Raw genomic sequence first — 14134 nt, 5'->3', positions numbered from 1 at the left:
CCCAGAGTCCTGCTGCCCTGACAATGTTCAGCCACTTACCTAGCAAACATACTCTCTTCATTGGATGCATAAAATATAGTTATTAGAAGTGGTGATTCTCCTCACAAAGATCCAGCTACCTCCACCTCCCTGGTGCTGGGCTTCAAGGTGCACACCATCACTGCCCAGCTGGGATTTGCCTTTTTTCATGAGATTTTTACTTGATGCGTATGTAGGCATGCTTGCCCGTACATGTACCATGTGCATGCATGGCTTTGAAGAAGCAGAGTGATGGGTCCTCTGGAGCTAAAGTGACAGGAAATGTGAGCCACCTGGTACAGGTGCTGGGACCAGAACCCGGGTGGGTCATCTGTGAGGGCAGCTGGTGCTCAGGGGCTGAGCTGCTTCTCTAGTCACTTAAGTTCTTTTGTCCACCAGCTGAGAACTTCATTCTGGGATGGGACCAATCGGCTAGCCGATACCAAAGGGTCAGTCCTAAAACAGGTGTATACAAGTGACGTGTCAGGTTGTATTGGGCTTATTCATCTACACTATGTGTAGCAACAATGGTTAGAAAGGAGGCCTGGAGCTGGGAAGGAGGCCTGGGATTCAGGGATGGGATTCAGCTGTTACAAGCACCTGGGTTTGGTTCCCTGCTCTGACATGGTTCACCTCTGGCTCTACCTGTAGCCCTGGGGAACTGAAGGCTATCTCCTGGCCCTCTGCCAGCACTCCCCCATGCAGGTGGTGCATGTGAAAGCACTAGCCTTAAGAAGAAAAAATGTAAAAGACCATGGTTGGGAGGGAATGTTAAAGGGGGAAAATAATCTGAATAAATTAGAATAATTTATTCTAATGAAATACAAAAATCTTAGCTATGACAAGACTTGGCTTTACTTGGGAAAATGTTTAATGTTCCATTTCCCAGGAGTTGAGCGATGGATGGTTGTGAGCTGCTGGACATGGATGCTGGGAATTGGACTCCCCAGCCCCACCCCGGCCGGGGCGGTGGACTCTTTGTACTGGCTAGTATTATGTCACAATTGACACAAGCTCGACAGTGGTTCTCAACTGGTACAGGGCTTGAGACTACTTTGGGATGGAAAAACCCTTTCCCAGGGGTCACCTAAGATCATTGGAAAACATTAAGATTCATAACAGTAGCAAAATTACAGTTCTGAAGTAGCAACGAACATGTTTTTATGGCTGGGCGGTCATCACAACATGAGGAACTAGCGTCTCAGCATCAGGAAGGGTGAGAAGCACTGCTCTAGAGTCATCTGAGGGGACCTCAGTTGAGAAAATGCGTCCAGAAGATCAGGCTGTAGCCAGGCAGGCCCAGGACATTCATTGTCTTAGTGACTGATGTGGATGTTGCCACCCTGGACTGTGTATCAGTCGTTCCCTCTTGAAACAAATAAGTTGTTTTGATTTTATAGGACCCCATAGTTAAGAGACTTTGAACTTTTAAAGAGTTTTTTGAGTTTTAAAGAAACTGAATTTTAAGGTGCTTGAATTTTAAAGACTGTGGGCCTTTTAAGGTTAAAATGGTTTATAGTTTGATAGTTATTAATCTATGAACTTAGGGATGAATAAGAAAGGAAATTATGGAATGATGTTGTGTATCCAGCTGATAGAGTCATTTGTGCTGGCAAATTTTGTCAACTTGACACAAGCTAGGGTCATCTGAGAGAAGGGAACCCAACTGAGGAAAGGCCTCCAGAAGAGTGGGCTGCAGGCAAGCTTGTGGGACACTGTCTTAGTTACTGATGGGGACGATCCAGCCAGCTGTGGTGTGTCACCCTTGCTGGTGGTCTTGGGTTCTCCGAGCAAGCGAGTGGCAGCCCTCACAGCCTCTGCATCAGCTCCTGCTTCCAGGTTCCTGCCCTGCCTGAGTTCCTGTCTGGACTTCAGTTATGAACAGTGATGAGGAAGTGTAAACCTTTTCCTCCCCTATCTGCATTTGCTTATAATGTTTCATCATAGCAATCATAAACTGAGACTGCTCACTGCTCAGGTATCTCTTCTTTGCTTTTTTTTTTCAAGCCTTGATTTTTTTTTTTTTTTTAAATTTATTATTATGTAAGTACACTGTAGCTGTCTTCAGACACTCCAGAAGAGGGCGTCAGATCTCAGTTGTGAGCCACCATGTGGTTGCTGGGATTTGAACTCAGGACCTTCTGAAGAGCAGTTGGTGCTCTTCACTGCTGAGCCGTCTCTCCAGCCCCTTGATTTTTATTACTTAAAAAAGCTGCCTATTTATTTTGCTTTCTGACCCTGTGCTTGTGCCTTCATCAGGCTCACGATTTTCTGCTCCTCAGTAAGGAATGCCCGCTTGATCCTGTCACGGACGGACGGACGCACTTGGCACACGGAGTCACCACAGGCCCTGCTGACGGGCTTCTCTGTCTTAGACAAGCTCATAGGGACTTTGGGTCTCACAGCCCGAACCCCTCGCAGTCAGCCTGGGCACAAGCCATATGCAGATTTAGGTACTTTCCCAGCCTTCCTGGTGTAAAGGTAAACAATCCTGCTGCCAGCAGGTCGAGGCAGCCTGGTTTTGTCAGAGGCTGTATTGTAGAAAGCCTATGACAGCATGTCAAACGCTGGACGCTGGACATCCTGAGTGCCTCTCAGTGCCGTCCCCCGAAAAGCTCTTCTTTGCCTTTATTCATAGAATGCAGCACGTCTTTTTGTAGACTTTAAAACTGCCATGATTACTAAAGAACAGGCCTGGTTTTCAGAGCTAGATGTCATAAGCATTCATAAAGATCTAATTTTATGTTTAACAGTATTTTGCTTGTGTGTATGGGTGTTTGCCACACACAGTGCTCGCGGTTGCCATGAAAGGGTGGGGGGAGGTTCTCGGATCTCCGGAAACTGGAGTTACAGATGGTTGTGAGCTGACACATGGGTGCTGGACACTGAATCTGTCCTCTGTAGAAGCAGCCAATCTCTTTAACTCTTGAGTCATTCTCAGGCCCCTCCCCTTTTTGTCACAAGCACTCATATAGCACTAGGAGTAGCAGCTGTGGGGCCTGGAGAGATGGTTCAGTGTAAGATCAGTTTGGCTCCCAGCACCTGTCTGACAATTCACAACCACCTATAACTCCAGTTTCATGGCCCTTTCTCAAAACAAAGCAAAAACTCTTACCGTTCTGCAGGGCCTCTCGGGAGATGACCACATCTTTTCCCCAAGACAAGACAGTGGTTCAGGCCTGTAGCGCTTGCACCATATTGTGTTGCTTGCAGTCACAGCATGCTTATCTCAGGAAATGAACAGACTCTTAAGACCCGGGCCAGCTCTCTAATTTTCTCCTCCTCTTTGCCCCAGACTCTTCATTCATTCAAGGGAGCTGTGATGTCTTCAAAACTCCCTGATGAAGAAGGGATCCAACAGGAACTCTTTGGCAGTTTGTTAGGAGTGTGTGTGTGTGTGTGTGTGTGTGCAGGACTTTATGGCACAAACCCTTTAGGGAAATAGCAATGCCTCCAAAAAGTACTGAATTAAACTGTAGTACATGCGCTCTCATTGTGAGATCCACCTTATTCGCCCTACACTTGGAGTGTACAGCAGTGGCTACTGTAATGCTGAAGCAATGGCTCCGCTGTCAAGAGCGGAGCACTAACCGTTATCGGTCTTGCAAAGGACCTGTTCAGTTCTCAATACTCTCAAAGTGGCTCACAACTATCTAACAGTTCCAAGAGATCTGACACACTTTTCTGACCTCTATGGGCACCAGTCACACACATGGTACACATACACACATGCAGACAAAATACTCACACACATAATATGCATCTAAAGGAATTTTTGTTTTTAAAAGACTGCTTGCTGCTCTTGTAGAAGACCTGGCTTAGTTTCCCAGCAGCTGTGTTAGGGAGTCCATGACCACCTGTAACGCCAACTGCAGGTAACACAGCGGAGCCATTGCTTCAGCATTACAGTAGCCACTGCTGTACACTCCAAGTGTAGGGCGAATAAGGTGGATCTCACAATGAGAGCGCATGTACTACAGTTTAATTCAGTACTTTTTGGAGGCATTGCTATTTCCCTAAAGGGTTTGTGCCATAAAGTCCTGCACACACACACACACACACACACACACACACACACACACACTCCTGTAGAGTGGCCTCTACAGGCCACTTACACTCAGAAGCTAATGTCTTTATGACCAAGGAGTGCTAATCTTGGGCATACTGGCTGTGTGTGTTTATTAGAGGGGACTGAATCAAAGGCCTCAGGAATGTGAGGTGAGTGTGCTACCACTGCCCTGTATCTTTAGTCCTCTTGTTTTTGAGACAAGGTCTTGCCCAACTGTTCAGGCTGGCCTTACTCTCACCTTGTGTGTGTGTGTGTATATGGCAGTGCTGGTATGGGCAGGTCTTGAATTTGTAATGCTCCTGCCTTAACCTCCCAGAAACTGGGAGCCACTAAGTTCAGGCCTGAACCACTCAGCTGAACTGCTAACACATGGCCCCCAAACTGGGAGGTTTCTTCCTCCGCAGCACCCTGTTTCTTGAGACACGTCTTAGATTTTTCAGATAATCTGGTGTGATTTAGTTTAAAATGTGAAGTGTATATAGCCAGGCAGTGATGGCATTCGTCCTTATTCACAGTACTTAAGGGAAAGCAGGTCTTTGGCAGTTGGAGGCTAGCCTGGTGTATAGGATGAGTTCTTGGACAGCCAAGGCCACAGAGAAACCCTATTTCAAAAAACCAATCAACCAACCAACCAAAGAAGGTTAAATGTGAAGCTCTGGATTTTTGCTAAGTAATTTAAAGTAAAACAAACTGAATAATCCAAGTTGGGCTTGTGTTTGACATAGAATATGAAGGCATTATTCTTGTGGGAAAACAATATAAACAATACATAAAATTGTACTTAAGAGGATGGAGCCACAGCTCTGCACGAGTCCCAGGTTTAGTTTCCTGCACTTGCACCCACATGGCATCTCAGAACAGTCTGTTACTCCAGTCCTATGGGACCTAATGCACACACACACACACACACACACACACACACACACACACACACGCGCGCGCGCGCAGTTTAAAAAATATGTGCTCAAAAGCTGGGCATGGGGTACACACTTTTAATATCACTCATGAAGCAGAGGAAGAAGATCTCCATCAGTTTGAGGCCATCCTGTTCTACATAATGAGCTCCAGGACAGCTAGGGCCACATAAAGAAACCCTCTTGAAAAACCACTGCTCTGCCCCCCCCCCCCAAACCCAACTAAAACCCCAAACCAAACCGATGGAACAAAAGTGCTCAGAATGCTGCTTCTGCGGAATGTGGTGTCCCACACCTTTTGTCCCAGCACTTGGGAGGCTCCATTTAAATCAGTTTTTGTTATGCCCTGCTGTTACTTTTGCAAATAAAGATAAGCATTTTTATGTGAATAAATGTGAGAACCCCCGCCCCCCCTCCCCCCCCCCAGACAGGGTTTCTCTGTATAGCCCTGGCTGTCCTGAACTCTCTGTAGACCAGGCTGGCCTCGAACTCAGAAATCCACCTGCCTCTGCCTTCCAACTGCTGGGATTAAAGGTATGCGCCACCACTGCCCGAGGAGAAAACCATCTCTTTTTAATTTTCTGAGGACTTCTTCAGTTCTTGTACTACAGCTGGCTGCTTCCTACTTGGCCTCTCCTCTTGCACCAGTGGTTGTTAAGCCCTTGCCGCTCTGTGCCAGTATTGTCCTCAGCACTTCGGATAGCCTTAAACTCTAAGCATAGCTCTTTACAAATGACGTATCTGTGACTTGAAGATTATTAAATAAAGACGTATGATGTACAGACTGAACCTGCTGTCTCAGTCCAAAGCCAGGCTCTTGCTTGACAACCACAGGGTCTGTTTATACCACATGTATGTCTAGGCGAATGTTCTTCCTTTACTAGGCATCTCATTTTAATCTTAATCAGTACTGATTTCCTGAAATGTTCACGAGAGGCTGGCCAGTGGTACATGGCTGTAATCCCAGCAATTTATGAAACTGAGGCAACATGTCTGGAGTACATTGACAGTTTGGGACTAGAGAAGTGGCTGTTTGGTTGAATACCTGCTGCTCAAGGGATACCACAAGAGAGTCGAGTCAACTAACCTGGGATCATGGGGGCTCACAGAGCCTGGGCCACCAACCGGGAGTAGGTAGGAGCTGGACTTGGTCTTCATGTGGGCCCCCTAACAACTGGAGCGGGGGTGGGTGGGGGATGATGAGGGGAGCTATCTCAGTCTCTGTTCCCTGCCATTTGATCCCCTTCCCCCCTCCCTGAATTACTTGGTTGGGCCTCAGTGGGAGAGGATGTACCTAGTCTTGGTGGGATGAGATGCCTCAGGGTGGGGTGATACCTAAGGGGAGGGGGCAATGGAGGAATTTCTAAGGGTAGAACTGGGAGGAAGAAGCTGGGCGGTGGTGGCGCACGCCTGTAATTCCAGCACTCTGGGAGGCAGAGGCAGGGGGATTTGTGAGTTCAAGGCCAGCCTAGTCTACAGAGTGAGCTCTAGGACAGCCAGGGCTATACAGAGAAACCCTGTCTCAAAGAAAACCACATCCAAAAAACAAAAAAGAACTGGGAGGAAGAAAGGAAGGGGGCCATGATCCAAATGGATTTTTTTTTTAAAAGAGTACTTTGCTGCTCTTCCAGAGAACCTTAACAACACCCCCCCCCCAAAAAAAACCCCAAAAACCCTTTGAGACAGACTCAAAAATAAGGTAGGACTAGGCCTCGGACAAACATGGATATAGTTCGCAATTTGAAAACCCCCTCTACAGCAAAGCTGGAGCTGATTGGATCCACCTGAGCAGTTTACCAAAACATTCACAAACAAAAACAAAAAACACCCCCCAAAACCAGTCCAGAGCAAGTCATAGCTCAGTGGGGGTAAAGGTGCTTGCTCTAAGCCTGGTGGCCTGAGTGCAATCCCTGGGCCCTACACTGTCAAAGGACAGAACCCATTTCAAGTTGTCCTCCAAACTCTGTGCAAACCTAACACACACACACACAAACACACACACACACACACACACACACACACACACACACATACCTGGGCCCTACACTGTCAAAGGACAGAACCCATTTCAAGTTGTCCTCCAAACTCTGTGCAAACCTAACACACACACACACAAACACACACACACACACACACACATACACCTGGGCCCTACACTGTCAAAGGACAGAACCCATTTCAAGTTGTCCTCCAAACTCTGTGCAAACCTAACACACACACACACACACACACACACACACACACACACACACCTGGGCCCTACACTGTCAAAGGACAGAACCCATTTCAAGTTGTTCTCCAACCTCTGCAAACCTAACACACACACACACACACACACACACACACACACACACACACACACACACACACCTGGGCCCTACACTGTGAAAGGACTGAACCCATTTCAAGTTGTTCTTCAACCTCTGTGCAAACCTAACACACACACAATTAAAAGAGGAACAACCACCCTACTACATCTGTGACGCCACTGTTACTCTGATACTAAAGAAAGATATGGCAACATTGTAGACCAGGGAGCTAGAGAGATCTCTCGGCAATTAAGAGCAGCACTGGATGCTCTTCCAGAGATTTCGAGTTGGATTCTCAGGGCCCACATAGCAGCTTACAATTATATCTCCATTTCCAGGGGATCCCATGTTTTCTTCTGTCTTCTGCCAACACTGAGCATACATGGTTCAGATCTATACATGCAAGTGAAACACCTACACACACACACACACACACACACACACACACACACACACACACACACATAAAATCCCAAACCTGTAAGTGAGATGGTGGTGGAGTGCTTGCCTAGATGCACAAGGCAGAATTCAATCCTCAGAACAAGAACTAGAGAACGATTTCTCTCAAGAGGCTAGATGTGGACATCCTTTACAAAATGCCAGCAAACCCAACCCACAAATAATGGGTTTAAAAGGAATAATGAACACTAGGACTTCTCCTAGAGCTAGTCCTATATACAAAAATCACTTGCTAAAATGAAGTGCAAAAATCACATATGTCTCTATTAACAATATTGACAAAAATATTTGACAATTAGTGATAGCATTTGATCCCAGTATACAGGAGGCAAAGGCAGGCAGATTTAAGCTCAAGGCCAGCCTGGTCTACAGAGCCATTCTAGGACAGCCAGGGCTACACAGAGAAAACCTGTCTTGAAAAATAAAACATATACACAAATAACACCTAATAATTATAGGGAAAATAAACAGGAACAGAAGAGAACTCTCTTCAAAAACAGAAGAAACTTAAAGCTAACATTCTTAATAACAAAACACTTTACATACTTATGGACCAAGGCAAGGAAGGATACCTCATCTCATTCTCATGTAATTTTGGGGAAAGTTACTAGGCAAGAAAGAAAGGCATCTAGATTAGAAAGGAGGAGAATTCTACCAAACATGATTTTGTTGAAGGAAATTTCTGTCTACTGAAATACAACTGGTGATGTAGCAGAGCGGCAACACAGGCATGGTCGACAGCACTGACGAGGCGGCTCGGTGGGTAAATGGGGAAAGCCTGATGACTGCAGTTCCATCTCCAGAACCAACGCAAGCCATGAGAGAACTGACCCCACACCCACACTGCACACATACAATAAGAAGATTTTAATCTTACTACACAGTTACATTAACTGTGTGTGTGTGAGGGGAGGTCAGAAGACAATGTATGGGAATCAAGTCTCCCTGGCTCCAGGGGATCAAAACTCAGGTCATTAGGCTTAGTTCGAGTTTCCTTTTTTGTTTTTTTGAGACAAGGTTTCTCTGTGTAGCCCTAGCTGTCCTAGAACTTGATCTGTAGACCAAGTTGGCCTCAAACTAAGAGATCTACCTGTCACCGGCGGTGGTGGCGCATGCCTTTAGTCCCAGCACTTGGGAGGCAGAGGCAGGAGGATTTCTGAGTTCGAGGTCTACAGAGTGAGTTCCATGACAGCCAGGGCTACACAGAGAAACCCTGTCTTAAAAAAAAACCAAAAAAAAAAAAAAAAAAAAAAAAAAAAAAGGGGGGTGGGGGGGATAGTTTTACTTGTCTCCCAGGTGCTGGGATTAAAGGCATATGCCTGGCTGATGCAAATGTCTTAACACATTGAGCCATTTCTCTGCTCCTCAATATCCCACTCACTGTACTTATGCAGCACAATTCAAAAATTAAATTCAAAGGGCTGTGTTCCTGCTGGCATGCAATACACACACAATGCTGAAGAAAAGATCCAACCTAAGAAGTGAAAGATCCATACATGGAAAACTGGGCCAACACTGGGGAAAAAGACTCAGGGAAAGACATCCCAGGACCAGGACAGATTGAGAACACAGAAACACTGTCACAATGGTCAGTAGATTCAGTGCTATCCCTATCAGAATCTCTAGTGGGTTTTTTTGTTTGTTTGTTTTTGCAGAAATTGACAAGCTCATTTTTTAAAGATTTATTTATTATTATTTATATGAGTACACTGAAGCTGTCTTCAGACACACAACAGAAGAGTGCATCGGATCCCATTACAGATGGTTGTGAGCCACCATGTGGTTGCTGGGAATTGAACTCAGGACCTCTGGAAGAGCAGTCAGCGCTCTTAACCGCTGAGCCATCTTTCCAGCTTGACAAAGTGATTTTTAAGTTCATATAAAAATGCAAAGAATCCAGAGGAGCAGAAATGATCTTGAAAAGCCACAAAGTTGGAGGGCCTAACAACCTCAAAAGTTGTCACAAAACTATAGTGATCACCATATCCCCAAGTGCTGTGGAATAAGTCTTATGACACATTATCAGTTAAAATAAAAGAAGATGCAGAAACTGTATATAACAGTAATCACCTGAACCACTGCCGATGATTTCAAAATGCAGGCTGTGGGCCAAAGTAGATCTGCTTAAAAGCTAGAGTCAGCAGTAACTCTTGAAATTGGATATTGGAGCCATGGGACCTTTTAGTAAAAACAACATGGTTAAATGTGTTCCTTAAAATACAAATGGCCTGTGCATAGGTTAAAAACTAACAAATGGCTCTGGAACACAGTCATTCAAAAAGCCGAGAACTCCAGGCTGAAGGCTCACCAGCTACCTCACTTGACAGTTCTTGGGTATCTTCAGATGTCTCCCTTCAATTACCCCAATTAAACATCTTGATTTTTCTCCTTTAGGCCTATTTACCTGACTCCCTTCTTGACAGCACCTGAGCTTAGTTTAATAAAAATGCCAACTGACTAGACTGGGTGGTGGTGGTTGCTGCAGCAGTCCAGGCCTTTAATCCCAGCACCTGGGAGGCAGAGGCAGATGAATCTCTGTTTGAGGCCAGCCTGGTCTATAGAATGAATTTCAGGACAGCCAAGAAAAACACTGTCTTGAAAAAAAAAATTCAGGTACAGAGCTAACTAAACAAAGAATTCTCAACTGAGGAATCTCGAATGGCTTGAGAAGCACCTAAAGAAATGTTCAACATCCTTAGTCATCAGGGAAATGCAAATAAAAATGACCCTGAGATTCCACCTCATACCAGTCAGAATGGCTAAGATCAAACTCAGGTGACAGCAGATGCTGGCGAGGATGTGGAGAAAGAGGAACACTCCTCCATTGCTGGTGGGATTGCAAGCTGGTACAACCACTTTGGAAACCAGTCTGGCAGTTTCTCAGAAAACTGGACGTAGTACTACCTGAGGACCCAGCTATACATACCCAAAAGATTCTCCAACATATAACAAGAACACATGCTCCATTATGTTCAGAGCAGCCTTATTTATAATAGAGGAATGGGTACAGAAAATGTACATTTACACAATGGAGTACTACTCAGCTATTAAAAACAATGTTTCATGAAATTGGCATGCAAAGAATGTGCCTGGTATGTACTCACTGATAAGTGGATTTTAGCCAAAAAACAAAACAAAAAACAAAACAAAAAACCAAAACCAACCTCAGAATACCCATGATACAACTCACAAACCATATGAAGCTCAAGAAGAAGAAAGACCAAAGTATGGATGCTTCAGTCCTGCTTAGAAAGGGGGACAAAATAATCATGGGAGATAGAGGGTGGGAGGGACTTGGGAGGAAGGGGAAAAGGTGGGGCAGGATCGGGTGTGGGAGGAGATGAGGGAGATGTACACAAAGTCAGGAAACTGTGGAGTAATGGGGGATGGGGAACTGGGGGTAGTCACGAAAAAGTCCCAGATACTAGGAAAGCAAGAGGCTCCCAGGACCCAATGGAGATGACACTAGCTGAAATATCCAAAAAAAGGGAAAAAGAACCTGTAGAGATCATATCCAGAGGTTAGGCCTGGCCTCTAGTTGAGGGATGGGGCCACCCACCCATCTCAAAAATGTCAACCCAGAATTGCTCCTATCTAAAGGAAATACAGGGACAAAGAGAGCAGACTGAAGGAAAGGCCATCCAGAGACTGCCCCACCTGGGGATCCAACCCATATGCAGCCAACAAAACCAGACACTATTGCTGATGCCAAGAAGTGCTTGCTGACAGGAGCTTGATATAGCTGTCTCCTGAGAGGCTCTGCCAGAGTCTGACAAATACAGATGTGGATGCTTGCAGGCAGCCATTGGACTGAGCTTGGGGACCCCAATGGAGGAAGAGTTAAGGGAAGGACTGAAGGAGCGGAAGGGATTTGCAATCCAATAGGAAGAACAATATGAACCAGCCAGACTCCTCAGATTCCCAGGGACTAAACCACCAACCAAAGAATACACATGGAGGGACCCATGGCTCCAGCTGCATATGTAGTAGAGGATAGCCTTAGCAGTGGGAGGGGAGACTCTTGGTCCTGTGAAGACTCGATGCCCCAGCATAGGGAACTGCTAGGGCAGTGAGGTGGGACTGGGGGTTGGGTGGGGGGATGGGATGGGGGATTTGTAGAGGGGAAACGGGGAAGGGGGATAACATGTGAAATGTAAATAAATAAAATAATCAATAAAAAAAAATTCTTATCTAATCAGTTAAGTTGTAAGAGGGGTGTCTTGGGGGTGGGTCTCATCTGTTACTCCATGTAACTACCAGACCTTCAGCAAAACATCTCCGAAGTCCACCTTGGATTTGCCAAACATCTGTGCTTCCTCTTCTCAATAGTTGTGGAGTTTCATGGTCCCCATGGTGCTGCTTCACTCCCCACAAACCTTCACACAGCCTTAAGAATGCAGACCACAAACACAAGTTTAAAGACATCTTCACTACGACATATGCTGGTCACACCCACACTAGTCTCTGCTACAATAACATATAAAGATCTGAAATGTTACTGGTAGACTAAGATTTAATTTTCAAATTCTCTTTCTGTGAAAAATCACAGGAAAACTCCCCTTGTTAGAGATGACCTCGCTTGGTAACAATACCCATCTGCAGCAGGTACTCCATTAGGTAACGCTGAACCCCAAGTTGGGAGATGGACACTGCCTTTTGCTGACAAAACACTGGTATGCACCTGCTGTGGTTGTCACTAGGTCAGAGTTGGCAGTGACAGTGAAATCTGAGGAAAGTTTTGAAGAAATCAATTAGAAATCACCTGACATTTTAACACTTTTCCCCTCAACAACTAAAATATGTTTGCAAAGAGCACCTTCTTTAAGTTGCCCAACATGCTCAGTGTTTTGTGGGTTTGAAACAGTCTTACAACATTTTCCCAAGCTTTTTTATAAAACCACGTATCTGTGTCTAAGTACATATGACTGTAGTGGTCACAGAGACCAGAAGACAATATCGGATCCCCAAAGCTAGTGCCTAGTTCGAATGCCTGGGAATTGAATTTTTTTTGTTGTTTGTTTTTTTCAAGACAGGGTTTCTCTGTGTAGCCCTGGCTGTCTTGGGACTCACTCTGTAGACCAGGCTGGCCTCGAACTCAGAAATCCGCCTGCCTCTGCCTCCCAAATGCTGGGATTAAAGGCATGCACCACCACCGCCCAGCTGGGAACTGAATTCTTGATTTAAAAAGTTCTGAACCATGGCTCAGTTGGTTCTAGAATGAAATACACATATCCTCCAATATATACATTTCTCTGTGTTACACTCTACACTAAATGGAAGTGTCTTTCTCCTACAGAATACTGAACTGCAATTTAAGATGAACATTGTGCCTTGTTTATTAATGAGAAGCCAGGCTTCTTTTGTGCATCTTTCCTCAAGTCCAAGAAAGAGAAAAATTATGCAACAAATTTTATTTAGCCCAGTCAGTCCCAGCACAGCACAGAAGCTTACAGAGGATAGAAAGTGCATTAATAAAAGCCAGTCTTTACCCAAAGGAAACAGAAAATATATTATTGATTCAAAATATTCAACACTCGAATGATATACTGCAATAACTTATTCTGGGTTCTACTGATGAGAAACAGAAAAAGAAGAAAAGAATGCTTTACGAAGAGGCCGGCCTCCAGCTGATGGCACAGGTCAGTAGAGGTCACTAAGGCCCGCAGTCTTTCTTGCTTTTTGCATTAGTGCCCTTAGCTGGAACTGTTTACGGGACAGGAGTCGGACGTGCTAGGAAGGAGGAAAATGTTAACATTTCAGAATGGCTTTGATCCAGCTATGATGCCAGATAGCATCTAGCAATCCTAAATATATACAGCAACCTTGGGATCCAATTTCACATTATAAAAACTTTTAAAAACTCTACTATATTGCAGGGTTTGGCTCAAGATGCTTTGTTTGGCTTTGCAGTGCTGAGATTCGAATCCAGAGCTTTGTACACATTAGGTTCGCACCATTCCCCGAGGTGTATCCCCAGCCCCTACCTACATTTTGAGACACCAAGAGGCCAGGGAAACATGCTTCATGCTTAATACAAGTTTCCAAACTGTCCCTTTACTAAGAGAAAGGAAGAGAAGGGCTGAGAAGAAATGGAACTAACTTTATCTCTCAATGTCTCAAAGACAGTTTACTTCTCCTGCCTCTGTAGTCACTCTTTTCATTTGCCTCACCACCCAGCCAGAAGGCAGTGGTGGATCCTCCTTTGTGATCTTTAGTGTGCACTTGGCATTCACACTGCTTACATTAGAGTCAGGCACATGGTTTAGCCATTCACCCGAGTGTCCTGCTCGGCTTACATAAACGCTAAGGTGTTACCAGGAGCAAGGTCAAATATACTGAGTATCTGGCCATTATTCCTAAGACCA

At 45.1% G+C, this 14134-nt stretch overlaps 1 protein-coding gene and 1 pseudogene across 1 annotated transcript in view; both read right to left on the bottom strand.

Annotated features, from left to right (window-relative positions):
- Positions 1–2238: 2238 nt before the first annotated feature.
- On the bottom strand, positions 2239–2600 carry LOC127692479 (60S ribosomal protein L34-like; annotated as a pseudogene).
- A 10565-nt stretch (positions 2601–13165) lies between these two features.
- Positions 13166–14134, bottom strand: part of Tsg101 (tumor susceptibility 101) — a 32072-nt gene continuing 31103 nt past the window's right edge. The window contains exon 10 of the mRNA XM_052162352.1: positions 13166–13499. Within this exon, the coding sequence (XP_052018312.1) occupies positions 13410–13499 (90 nt within the window). The 3' untranslated portion in view covers positions 13166–13409. The remainder of the gene's footprint in view (positions 13500–14134) is intronic.

Source organism: Apodemus sylvaticus, chromosome 1 (genome assembly GCF_947179515.1).
Source record: "Apodemus sylvaticus chromosome 1, mApoSyl1.1, whole genome shotgun sequence".
Classification (NCBI taxonomy): domain Eukaryota; kingdom Metazoa; phylum Chordata; class Mammalia; order Rodentia; family Muridae; genus Apodemus; species Apodemus sylvaticus.
The sequence above is the reverse complement of the archived record's forward strand: the minus strand, read 5'-3'. Positions and strand labels throughout refer to the sequence as shown.